Genomic DNA, 20978 nt, shown 5'->3' on the forward strand with positions numbered 1-20978 from the left:
CAGACCCCCCTCCATAACAGTGCATCATGACCACAATTTTTACTTACATTTTTTTCTATTTTCCCCCTCTAAAACCTAGGTGCCTCTTATGGTCCGGTGCATCTAATAGTCCGAAAAATACTGGGTATGGGCATGTAGGTCACAGGAAGCTGAATAAAATGATACCTTGATATCTGCGATCCGATATCTTATTCCTGAGAAATCCATGTTTTTCTTATATGTAAATGAGTTGTTCAGGACTATGGGACGGACATAGATCTCCCTGAGACTGCGCCTCTAGAACTTATTATAAATGAAAGGGGAGTTACCTGTGTGATGTGTAATGGCTGCTCTCTGCTCTCCTGATCTCACTGCAGAGCTGTGTGTGATTATTATCCATACTGTACAGTCATGGCCAAAAGTTTTGAGAATGACACCAAAATTATATTTTCACATGATCTGCTGGCCTCTGGTTTTTATTAGTGTTTGTCTGATGTTTATATCACATACAGAAATATAATTGCAATCATATTATGAGTACCAATAGGTTATATTGACAGTTAGAATGAGCTAATGCAGCAAGTCAATATTTGCAGTGTTGCCCCTTCTTCTTCAAGACCTCTGTAATTCTCCCTGGCATGCTCTCAATCAACTTTTGGACCAAATCCTGACTGATAGCAGTCCATTCTTGCATAATCAATGCTTGCATTTGCCAGAATTTGTTGGTTTTTGTTTGTCCACCCGTCTCTTGATGATTGACCACAAGTTCTCAATGGGATTAAGATCTGAGGAGTTTCCAGGCCATGGACCCCAAATCTCTGTTTTGTTCCATGAGCCATTTAGTTATCACCTTTGCTTTATGGCAAGGTGCTCCATCATGCTGGAAAAGGCATTGTTGGGCGCCAAACTGCTCTTGGACGGTTGGGAGAAGTTGCTCTTGGAGGACATTCTGGTACCATTCTTTATTCATGGCTGTGTTTTTAGGCAAGACTGTGAGTGAGGCAATTCCCTTGGCTGAGAAGCAACCCCACACATGAATGGTTTCAGGATGCTTTACAGTTGGCATGAGACAAGACTGGTGGTAGCGCTCAACTCTTCTTCTCCGAATAAGCTGTTTTCCAGATGTCCCAAACAATCGAAAAGGGGATTCATCAGAGAAAATGACTTTGCCCCAGTCCTCAGCAGTCCACTCCCTGTACCTTTTGCAGAATATTAGTCGGTCCCTGATGTTTTTTATGGAGAGAAGTGGCTTCTTTGCTGCACTCCTTGAAACCAGCCCTTGCTCCAAGAGTCTCCGCCTCACAGTGCGTGCAGAAGCACTCACACCAGCCTGCTTCCATTCCTGAGCAAGCTCGGCACTGCTGGTAGTCCGATCCCGCAGCTGAAACAGTTTTAAGATACGGTCCTGGCGCTTGCTGGTCTTTCTTGGGCGCCCTGGAGCCTTTTTGACAATAATGGAAGCTCTCTCCTTGAAGTTCTTGATGATGCGATAGATTGTTGACTGAGGTGCAATCTTCCCTGTTAGGCCATTTTTGTGCAGTGCAATGATGGCTGCAGGTGTTTCTTTAGAGATAACCATGGTTAACTGAAGAGAAACAATGATACCAAGAACCAGCCTCCTTTAAAGTGTCCAGTGATGTCATTCTTACTTAATCATGATTGATTGATCGCCAGCCCTGTCCTCATCAACACCTACACCTGTGTTAATGGATCAATCACTAAAACGATGTTAGCTGCTCCTTTTAAGGCAGGACTGCAATGATGTTGAAATGTGTTTTGGGGGTTAAAGTTCATTTTCTGGGCAAATATTGACTTTGCAAGTACAGTAATTGCTGTTAAGCTGATCACTCTTTGACATTCAGGAGTATATGCAAATTGCCATTACAAAAAATGAAGCAGTAAACTTTGGAAAAATTACTATTTGTCTCATTCTCAATACTTTTGGCCATGACTGTATATTCATTAGGTACATTGTAAAAAAACACTCTAACCAAGGTAAGGTCCCAAATACAGGGAAAGTAGTAATTTATGCCACTCCATAAAGCTAATATATATGCAAAAACGAAAAACCAGGAGTTTTTTTTGGCAAAAATTTAGCAAAAATACTTTATTGAACACTTAAGGACAAATATCATAAAAAAGGAACAACCCGGCACCAAAGTTCGGCAGCATATATAAATATGTTCATATTACTGTTATTAGAAAGTAAAAGCCACAATGGAGAAAGTGCAACAGTGCTTATTCCCACATGGGATTTTTTTTTTGGTGCTATTCACGACAATCAAAATAAGTTTGTCTGTGCAAAATGGTATAAAGGTCGTGTCAGCAAATTAACTTATAGAATAATGCACTAAATCATAATATTGCACTCTTACCCATTGTTGAAGATATAGCAGCCCAACAAGAAAAATCCCCAACGCGCGTTTCGCGTGGTGCATTTAACAGCTTCCTCGGGGGGAATACAGAAAAGGACCTTCCATGCCTGTTTAAATGCGGTCAGGACCTGCGGTCACATGATCACAGTGGACAAATCATATCATGGTATATCGGCGCATGCGCACTGCGCCGTTTGCGTCAGCCGCACCGCCCACAGCCATCAAGGTAACCCGCACATGTCAGGAAGACCAGGGTCAGTTGCTATGGCTCCCAGACAACACGCAGGCTCCATAGAGATGCCGGGGGGCAGAGCGGGGACATCAGACAGCGCAGCATGCACGCGCACACCATTTGGAGAATGTTTCTGGCAATATCTAATATATACAGATAACAAAAAATACATTCATATTAGTAGTATTATTTGGTCCAGTCCGAAGGATGTAAGTTCATGTGTTGAAAGATGAATTTGATTCATGACACGTGATTATTAATATGGCAATGGAAGGAAAAAAGGAGAAAAAATATTAATAGAGACAAGGGACATTAGGAAATAAAAATAAAAAATATATAATTAAAAATGGTTAAAAATACCAAAGGGTTGCTATATGTTCACAGAAACGGGGCGAAACTTAAAGTCTCATTAAGGCCATTAGGGGTCACAGTTCCCAATTCCACTATCCATTTAGCCTCTTTCTGGGCTAAAAGCTTTTTTATGTTTCATCCTCGAATACCACCATGGATAACGTCAATTCCCCGTACCATAAAGGTTTTGGGGCTGCTGCCATGATATTGCCTAAAATGGCGTGGTATTGTTTTTAATAAAGAAACTGCCACTGTCCTCGCTGCACCAATGTCTCTCACATGCTCCCTAATCATCACCCGCAGTTCTCTAGATGTCAATCCAACATGTATTTTTCCACAGCCGCAGGTTGCGTAATATATCACATTTGAGGTCCCACATGAAATATTTTCATTAATTTTATAGTGGCAACTTCCAGAGGCATTAGAGAACTCAGTGCTGTGAGAGACATTGGTGTATGCCACACAGCGACCGCACAGAAAACACCCCTTTGTTGGTCCCCTTGATCCAAATGGATTAGGTTTTGGCGGAACATAGTGGCTTTTGACTAAAATATCTTTGATATTTTTACATCTTCTTGATGTCATAAGAGGGGATGTTGAGACATGGGTGGCGAAGGATGGTTCAGTCAATAAGACCGACCAGTGCCGCTGCAAGATGGTTCTCATGAGCGACCAATCCTGATTATAAGTGGAAATGAATCTTGGTGGTCCAAACCCCTCCTTTGATTTTATTGTAGAGCTCAACAACTTGTTGCGTGGGGTGGCCCTTGTTCTCCTATACCCTTGTTTCACAAATCACTTACTATAGCCTCTCTCTACAAAGCGTCGGGTAAGATCTATGGCCTGATCCTCAAATCTCGCCTCTGAGGAGCATATCCGCCTCATCCTGAGGAATTGACCAACTGGGACAGCCCTGACCGTGGAAGTATTATGTGCTGAATCAGCATGTAATAATGCATTCACTGATGTAGACTTGCGGTAGACATCAGTTTGAATGCATCCCTGTTCATGCACCTTAAGGGAAATTTCCAAAAAATCTATTTTTTTCGCACTATATTGGAAGGTCAGTTTAATATTGAAAGGGTTGTCATTAAACTGGTCCATGAATCGCTCCAGCTCATAGGCAGTGCCCTGCCAAATAATAAAAAGGTCATCAATATACCGCAGCCAACCCTGCACATGGTCGGCGTCCCCACACTCTTTATCAATGATTTAGATGAAGGAATTGAGGGTAAACTGATTACATTTGCTGATGACACAAATCTAGGAGGGATAGCTAACACTAGAGAAGAGAGAGAGAGGATTCAAAAAAACCTAAATAAACTGGAGCAGTGGGCAGCAACTAACAGAATGGTTTTTAACAGGGAAAAATGCAAAGTACTTCATCTGGTCAATAAAAATGAAAAAATCATATACAGAATGGGAGGAATAGAGCTAAGCAACAGTACATGTGAAAAAGACTTAGGTGTACTAATAGATCATAGACTGAACATGAGTCAACAGTGTGATGCAGCAGCAAAAAAGGCAAATCCAATTCTGGGATGTATTAACAGAAGCATACAGTTTAGATCACGTGAAGTCATTATCACACTTTACTCCTCTTTGGTCAGACCTCATCTGGAATACTGTGTCCAGTTTTGGCACCACATTTTAAAAAATGTTTAGCTTACAAAAAAGAAGACTGAGAGAAGACTTAATAGCTGTCTACAAATATCTCAAGGGCCGTAACATTGTAGAAGGATCATCTTTATTCTCATTTGCACAAGGAAAGACTAGAAGCAATGGGATGAAACTGAATGGGAGGAGATACAGATTAGATATTAGAAAAAACTTTTTGACAGGGTGATCTGTGGGTGGAACAGGCTGCCACGAGAGGTGGTGAGTTCCCCTTCAATGGACGTCTTCAAACAGAGGCTGGACAGACATCTGTCTGAGATGATTTAGTGAATCCTGCTTTGAGCAGGGGGTTGGACCAGATGACCCAGGAGGTCCCTTCTAACTCTACCATTCTATGATTCTATGACTCCCAAACAAACCCCTCTCCCAGTAACCCAGGAAAAGGTTTGCGTATGCGGGCGCACATGCCGCCCCCATGGCAGTGCCGCGTTTCTGCAAGTAAAAAACATCCTTAAATACAAAAAAATTATGTGTTAATATGAACTGGAGCAATTCAAGGACCAAATCACCCAATTGGCTGTCCCAGTTTGAACTCCCCAGGAAGAAGCGGACAGCATCGAGACCATCCTCATGGTCAATGCAAGTGTAGAGAGATTCTATATCCGCGGAAACCAATGACATATCTGATTCCACAAAGATCCCGTCCACCCTCCTTAGCACGTCCATCGTGTCCTTCACAACAGATGGCAAGGTTTCCACCATAGGTTTCAAGTAGTAATCTATGAACTTACACACTGGTTCGCATAAGCCATCAATTCCTGACACGATCGGACGGCCAGGAGGGTCGATGGGATCCTTGTGGATTTTCAGAAGAATATAGAAAGTTGGGACTTTTGGATATTTAGTCAACAGGCCATCAAAAATTTGTTTTGTAATTATACCCTGATCCAAAGCCCCACAAAATATGTAGTGCAGCTGAGCCGAGAAAGAAGCAAGGGGTGAAAAAGGTAATTTTTCATAGGTATTTCTATCTCTCAGTTGTCTGAGAGCCTCTTTTTCGTATTTATTTATTGGCCAAACAACGATGTTTCCCCCCTTGTCCGCAGCCTTGAAAACTACATCATCAAGTGCCTGTAGTTCTCTCAGGACTTGTCTTTGTCTATAATTAAGATTGCTGTGTCTTCGTTGTGTAGAAATTTCCCTGAAATCATCCAAGATTAATTTACTGAAAATCTCATCAGCTGGGCATAAGGACAAGGGGGGAAACCTTGTCGCTCTAGGTACAATATTCTGAGAAAACATACCTTGTTTCTCAACTCTCTGCTCCTGTAATAATTCCTCCAGAATGGAGATAGCTTCCCGCTCAGCTGCACTGTCCAAACCAAGATCCGATGTACCACGGTTATGTAGTTTTTTCAAAATCAGTTTGCGGGAGAAGATATAAAGATCTTTCATAGCTGTAAACAGATGAAATGGGTTAGTTGGTGCAAAGATTAAACCTCTACTCAACACTTCATATTGGGCTTGGGTAAGGTTATGGGATGACAGATTAATTACCTGTAGATTTGTCTTAATTTTTTATCCTGTTGATTATGTGTCAAATTCTTTCGTTTAGCTGCCAATCTGGTTTTATTATATCTATAAGCAGGGGTTTGATCGTCATTTCCTTCCATATTTGTCTTAGTTTGAATTTCATCCCCAGATGTAAGAGATACAACAGATCCAGACCTAGAGTGAGATCTGGATCCGGTATGATAAGTAGGCCGTGAGCGATTGGTATTCATTTTTCACTTATAAACCCGACCAGTCGCCCTGTCATTAAGATCTCTCTGGAACTTCTTTGTTTTGGTGGATACAATTTCTTTCTCCCATATCTGGAAATCATGGTCCAGTTCTTCACTAAGTTTCTTCAATGCATCAGTTGTGTGTGATTATATCTGACACATCTGCAGGTTCTTCTCAGCTTTAGCTTCCTTCTCTTAGGCAGCCAGTGTTGCAATATTGTTACAATACAACAGATCTGTACGAGTCGCAGCTGCTAATGTGTTTTTTTATGAGATTAAAGTTTACTGTTCTGTGTTAGTTATATATCACATTGGTAATGCCCCTTTTCATTTATTAAAATAAGCTTTGGAGGCAGATTCTCATGCAGATCAGTGTCCGGCCCATAGCCCTGAACAGCTCATTTGCATATGAGAAAAACATAGTTTCATAGTTTTTAAGGTTCAAAGTAGACATAAATCCATCAAGTTCAACCTATAGCCTAACATGTTAATCCAGAGGACAGCAAAAAACCCATTGGGCAGACACTAATAATTTCATATTAGGCGGAAAATTGCCCATAATCTGTAAAATGATATTTTTCAAGAAAAGCATCCAGGCCCTTCTTGAAATTTAGTAGTGAATCAACCAACATCAAACATGGATTTCTCTGGAATAAGACATTGGATCACAGATATAATAGCTTCACTTTATTCAGCTTCCTATGGTCTAGAAGGATTCCTTTAGATGGATTAGGAGGATTGATCCTACTGACAGATTCCCTTTAAGTTTTTTTGGGGTTATTTAAAGTTTTAAAAGAAAACATATATTATCACAATTGTAACAACCAGTATAATAAAGTTATAACAATATATATAGTTCTACAGTGGTTATCAAAAGTCTACACACATATGAACAATTCATTTGAAAAATAAACTAAAATTTTTTCGAGTGGAAAAAGAAAAATAAAGAAGTAAAATAATCTGGTTCCACAAATATGCACACCCTTTAACTAATACTTTCTTGAAGTACCCTTTGAATTTATGACAGCATTCAGTCTTTTGGCTATCAACATGGCACATCTAGATTTGGCAATATTTGCCCACTCTTTCTTGCACTAGAGTTCAAAATCGGTCAATTGTGAGGGCATCTCCTGTGTACAGGGCACTTCTGGTCAACACACAGATTTTCAGTTGGATTCATGTTTGGGCTCCATCTGGGCCATTCCAAAGCTTTGATCTTCTTCTGGCGAAGCCATTATTTTGTTGATTTGGAGGTATGCTTAAGGTCATTATCGTGCTGAAAAGTGGTGAAATTCCTCTTCATTTTCAGCTTTTTAGCAGAGGCCTGAAGGTTTTGTTGTAAAATTGACTGATATTTGAAACTGTTCACAATTCCCTCCAACTTGACGAAAGCCCCATTTCCACGCAATCCAAAAATCCAAGGCACCGGGTAATCTCTTTCCAAAAAAGTTTTGACACCAATTTACACACAGGAAAAATAGTGATGTTTTGACCACGCAGGGCCTTTATCAAGCCAAGAAAAAAGCATACTTTTTTCTTGACTTGATAAAGGCCTTACCTGCATGGCCAAAACATCACTATTTTTCCTGTGTGTACACTGGTGTCAATAAATCTTTTTGGAAGGAGATTACTCGGAGCCTTGTATTTTTGGATTGCGTGCTTTTTTAACAACAAAGTGTGAGGGGCTGTACCAAGTTTGCATGGGTTATGGAGTGGTGTATGGGATATATTTTTTACAAACGTAAAGGCTCATTTCCAGCTGTCAAAAAAATCACCCCAAAGCATAATGCTGCCTCTACCACGCTTCACTATCAACATGGTGTACGGGTATGGGTTCGTTTGGTGATGTACAGTTTTGGCTTTGCGCACAGCACACCTTTTGGAATTATGACCAAAATCTTCGACCTTATTCTCATCAGTTCATAATATGGTTTCCCACATGCTTTTGATGCTTATGGTATACTTGATGTATATTTTAGCAAAACATAGCCGGGCTTGGATGTTTTTCTTTGTAAGAAAAGAATTCGATCTCCCCACATACCCCACAGACATATGAAGAATACAAGAGATTTTTGTCACTTGCTGTACATAACCAGTACTTCCCAGAAATTTCTGCAGCTCCTTTAATGTTGCTGTAGGTCTCTTGGCAGCCTCCTGAACCAATCCAATTTTCTTGTATTTTCATAAACTTTTGAGGGACGTCCAGTTTTAGATAATGTCACTGTTGTGTCAAATACCACTTCTTTATGACTATCTTCAAAGTGTTCCATGGTATATCTAATGCCTTGAAAACATTTTGTACCCTTCTCCTGACTGATAACTTTAAAGGGGTTGTCCGGTACTTTTAAAAAAATGCCAGTGTGTTTTAATGATAAATATAACCTTATATCTAATTACCTTGCGCTGCTGATAATGCCTGTGAGCGGCGCTATTGGTGTAATGAGATTCCTTTGTTGTGTTGTAAGTGGTTTACAGACCATGGCTGTTACATTAAAATGCAACTAAGAGGATATCAGAGATATCAGGAAAATCCTACTAAAACAACTAAACTTTATATAGAGTTAATCAGAATCCCTGTGAATGATGGCAGCTGTGTACTGACTACTATTTAACAGGAGTTTCAATGTGATTGGCTAATTCTGGAAACAACCATGTCCCCACCATTATAAAAGGGTGTTCATACTTACAACCACATTATTTTAGTTTTTTTTTGTTTTGTTATTTTTATTCCCCCCCCTAGCTTCCCTCCCCAACAAAAAAAATAAGATTTCAGTTTGTTTCTCAATGGATTTTTTCAGATTATCGATGACATTAAAGGAGGAAAACATTCTGAAACCATTCTTCTTCGTATGATTTTTTCCATGACAAAATTCTGTCATTTTAACAAGTATGTGTAGACTTTTTACATCCACTGTATATAATATAAATATACAGTACAGACCAAAAGTTTGGACACACCTTCTCATTTAAAGATTTTTCTGTATTTTCATTACTATGAAAATTGTACATTCACACTGAAGGCATCAAAACTATGAATTAACACATGTGGAATTATATACTTAACAAAAAAGTGTGAAACAACTGAAAATATGTCTTATATTCTAGGTTCTTCAAAGTAGCCACCTTTTGTTTTGATGACTGCTTTGCACACTCTTGGCATTCTCTTGATGAGCTTCAAGAGGTAGTCACCGGAAATGGTCTTCCAACAATCTTGAAGGAGTTCCCAGAGATGCTTAGCACTTTTTGGCCCTTTTGCCTTCACTCTGCGGTCCAGCTCACCCTAAACCGATTGGGTTCAGGTCTGGTGACTGTGGAGGCCAGGTCATCTAGCGTAGCAACCCATCACTCTCCTTCTTGGTCAAATGGCCCTTGCACAGCCTGGAGGTGTGTTTGGGGTCATTGTTCTGTTGAAAAATAAATGATGGTCCAACTAAACGCAAACCGGATGAAATAGCATGCCGCTGAAAGATGCTGTGATAGCCATGCTGGTTCAATATGCCTTCAATTTTGAATAAATCCCCATCAGTGTCACCAGCAAAGCACCCCCACACCATCACACCTCCTCCTCCATGCTTCACGGTGGGAACAAGTCAGGTAGAGTCCATCCGCTCACCTTTTCTGCGTCGCACAAAGACACGGTGGTTGGAACCAAAGATCTCAAATTTGGACTCATCAGACCAAAGCACAGATTTCCACTGGTCTAATGTCCATTCCTTGTGTTCTTTAGCCCAAACAAGTCTCTTCTGCTTGTTGCCTGTCCTTAACAGTGGTTTCCTAGCAGCTATTTTACCATGAAGGCCTGCTGCACAAAGTCTCCTCTTAACAGTTATTGAAGAGATGTGTCTGCTGCTAGAACTCTGTGTGGCATTGACCTGGTCTCTAATCTGAGCTGCTGTTAACCTGCGATTTCTGAGGCTGATGACTCGAATAAACTTATCCTCAGAAGCAGAGGTGACTCTTGGTCTTCCTTTCCTGGGGCAGTCCTCATGTGAGCCAGTTTCTTTGTAGCGCTTGATGGTTTTTGCAACTGCACTTGGGGACACTTTCAAAGTTTTCCCAATTTTTCGGACTGACTGACCTTCATTTCTTAAAGTAATGATGGCCAGTTGTTTTTCTTTACTTAGCTGCTTTTTTCTTGCCATAATACAAATTCTAACAGTCTATTCAGTAGGACTATCAGCTGTGTATCCACCAGACTTCTGCACAACACAACTGATGGTCCCAACCCCATTTATAAGGCAAGAAATCCCACTTATTAAACCTGACAGGGCACACCTGTGAAGTGAAAACCATTTCCGGTGACTACCACTTGAAGCTCATCAAGAGAATGCCAAGAGTGTGCAAAGCAGTCATTAAAGCAAAAGGTGGCTACTTTGAAGAACCTAGAATATAAGACATATTTTCAGTTGTTTCACACTTTTTTGTTAAGTATATAATTCCACATGTGTTAATTCATAGTTTTGATGCCTTCAGTGTGAATGTACAATTCTCATAGTCATGAAAATACAGAAAAATCTTAAAATGAGAAGGTGTGTCCAAACTTTTGGTCTGTACTGTATGTACAAATATATTTTATTTAATCGAACAACTTATTTCCACTGCATCTTCAAAAATTATTAAAGACTTGAATTGTTTCTCTTAAATACATATTCGGTATTGCTATGAACCAATCAATACATAGGAAAAAGCTAATATGCTATTTATGTTGCACATTTCAACCTCAAAAAAGTTAATACAAGTTACTCATCGAGTTATATGTGTCCTGTAATGGTGCTATTGAAAACTACCACTTATGCTATAAAAAAGCCCTTACACTCACTGTCATACTGCGGTGCTAAGGGCCCACCTGTAACATTGACTTTGGGGAGGGCCCACTTTTCACCTGCATGCATTTCACTACCCTCGTTCACAAATTAACTTGTATCTCTATATAATAATAAACTTGGTAGTTTAGTTAACGGATGCTGAGATGCTGCTTTTTTCTGTATAGAGTGAATAAAGTGAATTATGCCAAGTACTGTCCATATTGTGAGGTTGGGGGCCCATATCTGCACAGGGGCCCACCGGAGGATTCCCCTGTTCCCCTATGGGCCAGTCCGAGCCTGCTTACACTGCTACAGTACATGGATGGAAAAGCATCTCTAAATGAACTGACACAAACTAAAATCTGCCAGATTAGACTCAGTAATGAAGCAGTTGTTAAACCCTCCATACCTAGTAATTTCAGCACTACATTATTAGTATTGATCAGACAGCCACTTAACATTTATACTCATTTACTTGTTTAGTTATATGCATTCTTTCCTATTTGTTTGACTTTTAGGAAATAATTTGGCCTCAAATCGTAGTGAGCTGCTTGTCATGCCTTCTTACTGCCCTCTTGAACTATTTGCTACTTTTCGTTTTAAAAATTGGAGTCAAGTAAGTTAAACAAGGACAATTTTTTTGGTGAAGAAGGACTAGTCTGCTCTCCTGACATGCCTGCTTAATAAATACCTTTATTCCCTATGAAATAACAACTCTGGAGCATCTCATGTTAGAATTCTAGATTGTACTGTCATTCATTTGGAAATAAATTGACGACTGGGTGTTATCATTCCCCTTTGTTAATATGGTGTATCCATACACAGTCTGATACTGGCAACTCTGATTGGACTTTCAGAATGTGTATCTACCATACTGAACTCTGTTCACTGCTGTCAGACATAATCGCTCTCAACCTATTGGGGCTGCTGACAGCGGAGGATGCAGGAGATGTACACACCTCCCAGTTATAATAAAGTATTTGTGGTTAGACCTTTTGGCTGCCAATAGGAGCACACGGCCCATTATTTAAATACACACGTGACACCTATACTTCTTTGCCATTGTTAATTCTGCTCTGACTGGAGTAAGATCTATGGTGAAGCGCACATGGAGGTGCACGCCACTCGTCAGATGCTCCTGGTGCTCCTCTTAATGAATCAGGAGCATCTGACTCCAACACGCCTCCTCATCAAGACCAGTGTGAAAACACCTCTTTTGATTGATCGGGTCGACTCCATAGTGTAGGGCTACATAGAAGCAATAGACACAAAACAGTAATTAATTTTAAATCAAGACTATTTACCAAGCTCTTTTTCTTCTTTTTTTCATCCATTTGTTGCAAAAGTGTACATATCCTTTGAAAATTATAGAAGCAGACCACTACTAATAGCAGGGCCAAGACCATAGAAGCACTTTTATGATCTATGTGTTCAGATATCATATAGGAATAATGAATTTCTCTACTTTCATCTTTAGAGGTGCTGCGCTGGCGATCACTATTAGTTCTATTTTTGAATGTTCACTACTGTTCAGCTATATCCTAATCAGAAAATTGCATCTTGCGACTTGGGGAGGTACGTTTTTTCATGTTAATGGATAAAATGTGTATTTGTATATAAAAAAAAGTGGTTTTATATTTGATAAGATTGTAAACAATGAGCACATGTCAGTAAGGAGGGGGCTTTCATTACATGAATGCCCTTTAAACCCTTCAGGCATCTGTCCACAGAAACTTCACTGTGGACTGTTGGTTTGTTTTTCTGATATCTGACCATAAACGTGTCTAAAGCAGTGGTGATATCGATAGATGCTCCACTTGGAACATCTTTATGTAGCAATCTTCCCGTGATATCTAGAGATATCTCTGTTGCATTAAAAGATTATAGTAAGCATGACTCCTCCTTCTAAAATTCAACCTAAAACTAAAGGTGTAGAAGAAACTATATCTATCACTTACTGGCAAAGGTTAACTATCTAAAAATGATATGGATGTCCCAGCTGCTCTATTTATCGCACGGTGCTCCCATTTGGCTTCCACAGTGTTTTTTTCTATAAGGTGCACAACTTGGCTTAGCTTATCTGAGGATTTTCTACTTAGCTGCACATGCGAAACACAGTACAGGGATTGTCCACTATTGTTATCTGATAAAGTGCCCCATGTAACTAAAAAGGAAACATATACCAGTACTTACCTTCTGGACTATTGCTGCTCCTCCGCGCGATGTCGACGCTATGTCTAATCAGTGGTCACGTGACATTGTTATGTCATATGACGTCTGCAGCCAATTAGCCATTGTTAATTTGCTGAAGAATTTCAGGATTCCATCAGAGCAGATGTCTGCTTTCAGGCAATATGAAGGATGCAATCAATCAGCAGCCAGCGATTGGCTGCAGTGATCAAGTGACATAAGAATGTAACAGAGGAACAGCGCCAGTGTGGAAGGTATGTATATATTTTTCATTTTTATTTTACATGGTCACTTGTCCTTTAATGAAAATAAAAGTTACCTGTTAAAACATTAATCAGATATCCACTGTAAAGGTGATAAATACTAAATCATAGATGCTTGTCTGTTGGGGCCCTCACAATTACTAGAACATGGAAACAAAAAGCCTTTTCAATAAGATAGCTGGAATGGGGAGAGGTTGTAAGGCGCACTAGCAGAGCATAAATGTTGACACTCCCAAGAAATTAGTTTGAGCTTCAGAGAGCTATTTTTTTTCACTGCATAGTATGTACATTTATGTTTTTTTAATTTCCCATTTTATCTGTAGGATGGTCAATTGAATGCCTGAACGACTGGGGACCTTTCTTAGCACTGGGGATGCCTGGAATACTGATACAGTCACTTAAAGTTTGGACTTTTGAAATAGCGATAATACTATCAGGTTTATTACATTAAATCCTACATCTCCTTGAATCCCAGTTGTAATTCTAAAATTTATTTTCACCTTTTTGATATTTTTTAGGTCTTATCAACCTAGTGGAACTTGGGGGACAATCCATTCTATTTCAGTTAATAACCGTTTTACAAAAGGTACAACAAATAATTTTATATATATATATATATATATATATATATATATATATATATATATATATATGATAGATGGATATATAAATAGATAGATAGAAATATATATGTATATCTATCTATATATACAGGGTGGGCCATTTATATGGATACACCTAAATTAAATGGTTGGTGATATCAACTTCCTGTTTGTGGCACATTAGTATATGGGAGGGGGAAAACTTTTCCAGATGGGTGGTGACCATGGTGGTCATTTTGTAGTCAACAATTTTGGATCCAACTTTATTTTTTTCAATGGGAAGAGGGTCATGTGACACATCAAACTTATTGAGAATTTCATAAGAAAAAACAATGGTGTGCTTGGTTTTAACGTAACTTTATTCTTTCATGAGTTTTTTACACGTTTATGACCACTTATAAAATGTGTTCAAAGTGCTGCCCATTGTGTTGGATGGTCAATGCAACCCTCTTCTCCCACTCTTGACACACTGATAGCAACACCTCAGAAGAAATGCAAGCACAGGCTTCCAGTATCCGTTGTTTCAGATGCTGCACATCTCGTATCTTGATGGTATGGTGTGGTATATGGGGTACAAAGATAGTGGGGCCATTCTTCATCAATGGAAACTTCAATGCCACTGGATATCTGAAATTGCTACATGATGATGTGTTGCCCTCTTTATGCACTGAAGATGGTACGTTCCCTGCGTTTTTCCAACAAGATGGTGCACCACCACATTATGGGTGTCAGGTCCGAGCATTCCTACATGACCAGTTTCCAGGAAAGTGGATTGGTCGTCGTGGGCCAGTTGAATGGCCACCAAGGTCTCCCGACCGATCTGACCCCCTTAGACTTTTATCTTTGGGGTCATATGAAGGCAATTGTCTATGCTGTGAAGATACGAGATGTGCAGCATCTGAAACAACGGATACTGGAAGCCTGTGCTAGCATTTCTTCCGCGGTTTTGCTATCAGTGTGTCAAGAGTGGGAGAAGAGGGTTACATTGACAATCCAATACAATGTGCAGCACTTTGAACACATTTTATAAGTGGTCATAAACTTGTAAAAAACTCGTGAAAGAATAAAGCTACGTTAAAACCAAGCACTCCATTGTTTTTCTTATGAAATTCGCAATAAGGTTGATATGTCACATGACCCTCTTCCCATTGAAAAGAATAAAGTTGGATCCAAAATGGCCGACTTCAAAATGGCCACCATGGTCACCACCCATCTGGAAAAGTTTTCCCCCTCCTATATATTAATGTGCCACAAACAGGAAGTTGATATCACCAACCATTCCCATTTAATTTAGGTGTATCCATATAAATGGCCCACCCTGTGTATGTATATATATGTATAAATAGATAGATATACAGTTGAAACCAGAAGTTTACATACACTATATAAAAAGACACATATACATGTTTTTCTCAATATCTGACATGAAATCAGAATAAACTTTTCCCATTTTTAGGTCAATTAGGATTACCATAATTTTTAATATTTGCCAAATGCCAGAATAATGAGAGAGAGAATATTTTAAGGCACTTTTATTACTTACTGCAAAGTCAAAACTTTACATACACTAAGATTACTATGCCTTTAAACAATTCTGGACTGCCCATATGATGATGTCATGTGTTTGTAAGTTTTTTGGCAACATTTGAGTTAATTAGAGACACACCTGTGGATGTATTTTAATGCACACCTGAAACACACTGCTTCTTTGTGTAGCATCATGGGAAAGTCTAAAGAAATCAGCCAAGATATCAGGAAGAGAATTGTGGACTTGCACAAGTCTGGCTCATCCTTGGGTACAACTTCAAGATACCTGCAGGTGCCTCATTCATCTATACAAACAATTATACGCAAGTACAAACAAGATGGGAATGTCCAGCCATCATACCACTCAGGAAGGAGAGGGGTTCTGTGTCCTAGAGATGAACATGCTTTGGTCCGACATGTGCATATCAACCCAAGGACAAAAGCAAAAGACCTTGTGAAGATGATGGCGGAAGCTGGTAAGATTGTGTCAATAACCACAGTGAAACGAGTACTGTATCAACATGGACTGAAAGGCCACTCTGTCAGGAAAAAGCCATTACTCCAAAAGAAAGATAAAAAGCCAGATTAATGTTTGCAAATGCACACAGGAACAAAGACCTTAATTTTTGGAGACATGTCCTGTGGTCTGATGATTGAACTTTTTGGGCATAATGACTATTATTACGTTTGCAGGAAAAAGGGAGAAGCTTGGAAGCCTAAGAACACCATCCCAACTGTGAAACACGGGGATGGCAGCATCATGTTGTGGGGTAGTTTTGCTGCAGGAGGGACTGGTGCACTTCACAAAATAGATCGCATTATGAGAAAAGAAGATTATGTGGCAATACTGAAGCAATATCTCAAGACATCAGCCAGGATGTTAAAGCTTGGGCGGAAATGGGTCTTCCAAAAGGACAATGACCCGAAGCATATTGCCAAAATGGTAAAAAAGTGGCTTAAGGATAACAAAGTCAATGTTTTGGAGTGGCCATCACAAAGCCCTCATCTCAATCCTATTGAAAATTTATGGGCAAAGCTGAAAAGGCAGGTGCGAGCAAGTTGACCTACAAACCTGGATCAGTTACACCAGTTTTGTCAGGAGGAATGGGCTCAAATTCCTTACAACTATTGTGAGAAGCTTGTGGAAGGATATCCCAAACGTTTGACCCAAGTCATTCAGTTTAAGGGCAATGGTACCAGATACTAATGAAATGTATGTAAACTTTTGACTTTGCAGTAAGTAATAAAAATGCCTTAAAACATTCTCTCTCTCTCATTATTCTTGCATTTGGCAAATATTAAAAATGATGGTAATCCTAATTGACCTAAAACGGGAAAGGTTTATTCTGATTTCATGTCAGATATTGAGAAAAACATGCATATATGTCTTTTTATATAGTGTATGTAAACGTCTGGTTTCAACTGTATATATATCATTATATAATAATGCAGTATGTCTTGTACTTTGCAGATCCCATTTGCGGTTGGATTATCTACCAGTATTAGGGTTGGCTTCCATTTAGGAGCTGGAGAGACTGATGAGGCCAAGAAATCTGCTAAACTGAGCATCTTTATATCAGGTAGAAATAAAATATTAATACAAAGTTTGTTCTGCCATATAGACTGACACGCCTTTGTGGTATGGCAGAGTAATATTAGTAGAGATGAGCGTTGTTCTACTCGAACTGTTCGCCAATCTCAAATTCGAGCTGTTTTGGGCAGTGTTCGAGCCGTTCGGCGAACACGAACAATTTGAGAAAAATTCGGCTGTTCGAGGTTATGTTCGATAACTGTTCGTGCACCAAAATCATAACTGGATTTTTTCTCAGTAATGATGAAAATTAATGTTAATACGCAGTTTGAGTGTACAGCGGGGTGGGGGGAGGGGCAGGGGATGGATCTCTGCAGGAACAATGAAGATCTCCATTTTTTTTTCTCTTTCCCGCATTTACAGTGGGGAGGTGCAATCTGTCAGCCTATCAGCAGCGCACACACGGAGCGAAGTGCTTTTTTTCACACAAGCAAGGGCATGTGTCATTGGCAGTGTATGTCACATGTCCTTGCCCTATAAGACCAAGCCATTTTCCCCGTCGCCACCATTTTCTCACTGCTGCAGCTGCGTGTTAGACGGCACCGCTGTTGCTGTGTGCGCTATACCTTGTTAATTTCAAGCCAATTTTCGCACAAATATACAGATAGCTTGGGAGTAGGGAATAGTTGTGATTGCAGTCCTTTTAAGGACTAGGTTACAGCATTTCCTACGACTTTTATCAGGGAGGTCTGTGCTCTTAAATAGATCGGTTGTGGGAGTAAAGACTAATTGTAATTGCAGTCCTTTTCAGGACTAGGTTACATGAGTTCCTATCAGTTTTTGCCAGGCAGGTCTGTGCCAGTGCTGTGCAAGTTTTTTTCACAGCATTTGGCTGAATCTAGCAAAGCTAATCCTTTTTGGCCTATTGCAGAGTGTGTTAGTCAGTGGAGTAGCCTATCTGTGTTGCAAGATATACCACCTGTGTATAGAATACCAATTTTTTTACTGCACCTAGTGAAGTAAAATCTTTTGGGCATAGCATCATTCTATTAGTCCATCTATACTGACCTCCATCAGGTTGCAAATTAAAACTAATTTTTATCTGCATCTACAGTACCTCTGAAAAAATATTTGGGCTTCTAGCAGTGTGTGGGACTTGTTCTATTAGTCCATCTATACTGACCTCCATCAGGTTGCAAACTGAATATATTTTTTTCTGCATCTACCTCTGAAAAAATATTGGGCTTCTAGCTGTGTGTGGGTCTTGTTCTATTAATCCATCTATACTGACCTCCATCAGGTTGCAAACTGAATATATTTTTTTCTGCATCTACCTCTGAAAAAATATTTGGCCTTCTAGTAGTGTGTCGGACTTTCTCTATTAGTCCATCTATACTGACCTCCATCAGGTTGCAAATTAAAACTAATTTTTATCTGCATCTACAGTACCTCTGAAAAAATATTTGGGCTTCTAGCAGTGTGTGGGACTTGTTCTATTAGTCCATCTATACTGACCTCCATCAGGTTGCAAACTGAATATATTTTTTTCTGCATCTACCTCTGAAAAAATATTGGGCTTCTAGCTGTGTGTGGGTCTTGTTCTATTAATCCATCTATACTGACCTCCATCAGGTTGCAAACTGAATATATTTTTTTCTGCATCTACCTCTGAAAAAATATTTGGCCTTCTAGTAGTGTGTCGGACTTTCTCTATTAGTCCATCTATACTGACCTCCATCAGGTTGCAAATTAAAACTAATTTTTATCTGCATCTACAGTACCTCTGAAAAAATATTTGGGCTTCTAGCTGTGTGTGGGACTTGTTCTATTAGTCCATCTATACTGACCTCCATCAGGTTGCAAACTGAATATATATTTTTTTCTGCATCTACCTCTGAAAAAATATTGGGCTTCTAGCTGTGTGTGGGTCTTGTTCTATTAATCCATCTATACTGACCTCCATCAGGTTGCAAACTGAATATATTTTTTTCTGCATCTACCTCTGAAAAAATATTTGGCCTTCTAGTAGTGTGTCGGACTTTCTCTATTAGTCCATCTATACTGACCTCCATCAGGTTGCAAATTAAAACTAATTTTTATCTGCATCTACAGTACCTCTGAAAAAATATTTGGGCTTCTAGCTGTGTGTGGGACTTGTTGTATTAGTCCATCTATACTGACCTCCATCAGGTTGCAAACTGAATATATTTTTTTCTGCATCTACCTCTGAAAAAATATTTGGCCTTCTAGTAGTGTGTCGGACTTTCTCTATTAGTCCATCTATACTGACCTCCATCAGGTTGCAAATTAAAAATAATTTTTTTCTGCATCTAACCCAGCCAATAGTTTTGGCCTAATACCACAGTTTGGCCACTCAGCTCTGCTCGGTTACCATCCATTGTTTTTTTGTGCAAACAACTCCAGAGTTGTGAATTAGTTAACCACCAAAATGAGTGGAAAAAGGCCTGCTGCTGGTGGAAAGGGGAATAGGCGTGTTGGGAAGGGGAAAAAAGGTTGTGTCCGTGGGGTAGGTGTTAAAGCAACAGTAACATCTGCAGAAGAAAGACCATCTTCCAGCCAAACTAAAATGTCTACTTCTTTTAGCGGACAATGTGATAAGATCCCTTTCTTACGGCCACGCCAATCGCTACAAATTCCAGATGAGGCACAAAAACAGCAGGTGCTTCAACGGATATCAAGTGCTCCTTTAAGTGGGCTCTCCTCCACATCAACTTCAACATCACAAATACTCCAGTCCTCAAAGGTGTCACCCAAATCGCACTTGCTTCCTCACAGCTCCCAAATCTCCAGCTGCCCGTCTGAGTATGAGGTAGAACAGATGGTTGAGTCTGCAGAGCTGTTTACTCATACTATAGCCTGGGAATCAGAGGTCGACTCCAGCGCTTCTGTGAATCCAGACGAGGAAATGATCTGCACTGATGCCCAGAATCTTTATGAGTCGGATCCAGGACCAGACGCAGAAGGTTCTGACCATAATGTAGACCCTCATTCCCAAACTGTAACTCCTGTTGGTGGAGACAATGAGGAAGACGATGATAAGACTCAAATACCTGATTGGAGCGACAACTTTAGTTTTTTGTCAGGGCAGGAACAGGTTGGCTCTGAGGACGACGGGTGTGATAACGCACAGGGTGATGATGATGAGGTCGGAGATCCCACTTACTGTCAACCCACAGTCAGCCAAGAGATGAGGTCAGCAGAGGAGGTGGAGGAAGATGCTAGTGACGACGAGGTCAGGTTGCGCCTTCCTGGACAGAGACGTAGTACTGGAAGCACGTCAACAACTGCATCCTCAAACACAACTCTGCCTCTCACCACAAGTCGTGGTGGCTCTTCAGGTCGCATGGGTGCTAAGCCTTGCATAGCCTGGGCATTTTTTCAGATCGATAAAGATGACCCAACTCGTGTTATCTGTAACATTTGTCAGCAAAAGCTAAGTAGAGGCCAAAAAATACATAGTTTGAGTACTTCATGCATGAACCGGCACATGGACATGAAGCATAAGTTGCAGTGGGAAGCTCAGTGTGCTACAATGCGGCCTAGCCGGCCGGGCCAACCACCGTCTGCCATATCTTGTGCATCCGCGGCCTCTTCATCCTCTGTGACTGGGGGGACAGCAGTCACACCTGTTTTGGGGCGCAGACCTGCCACCTCTTTACCCGCAACAGCCAGCGTGATTGGCAGGTCATCATTTTCTTTGG

The 20978-nt window shown here is 40.1% G+C and overlaps 1 protein-coding gene across 1 annotated transcript in view; it reads left to right on the plus strand.

Annotated features, from left to right (window-relative positions):
• The window catches only part of LOC141214756 (multidrug and toxin extrusion protein 1-like), a 90098-nt gene that overhangs the window by 33140 nt on the left and 35980 nt on the right, over positions 1-20978 (plus strand). Inside the window, exons 7-11 of the mRNA XM_073665466.1 lie at positions 11662-11759; positions 12621-12718; positions 13920-14033; positions 14115-14182; positions 17197-17305. Coding sequence (XP_073521567.1) covers positions 11662-11759; positions 12621-12718; positions 13920-14033; positions 14115-14182; positions 17197-17305 — 487 coding nt within the window. The remainder of the gene's footprint in view (positions 1-11661; positions 11760-12620; positions 12719-13919; positions 14034-14114; positions 14183-17196; positions 17306-20978) is intronic.

Source organism: Phyllobates terribilis, unplaced genomic scaffold, assembly GCF_046119375.1.
Source record: "Phyllobates terribilis strain yellow unplaced genomic scaffold, ASM4611937v1 Scaffold_2__4_contigs__length_985480577, whole genome shotgun sequence".
In the NCBI taxonomy this organism is placed as follows: domain Eukaryota; kingdom Metazoa; phylum Chordata; class Amphibia; order Anura; family Dendrobatidae; genus Phyllobates; species Phyllobates terribilis.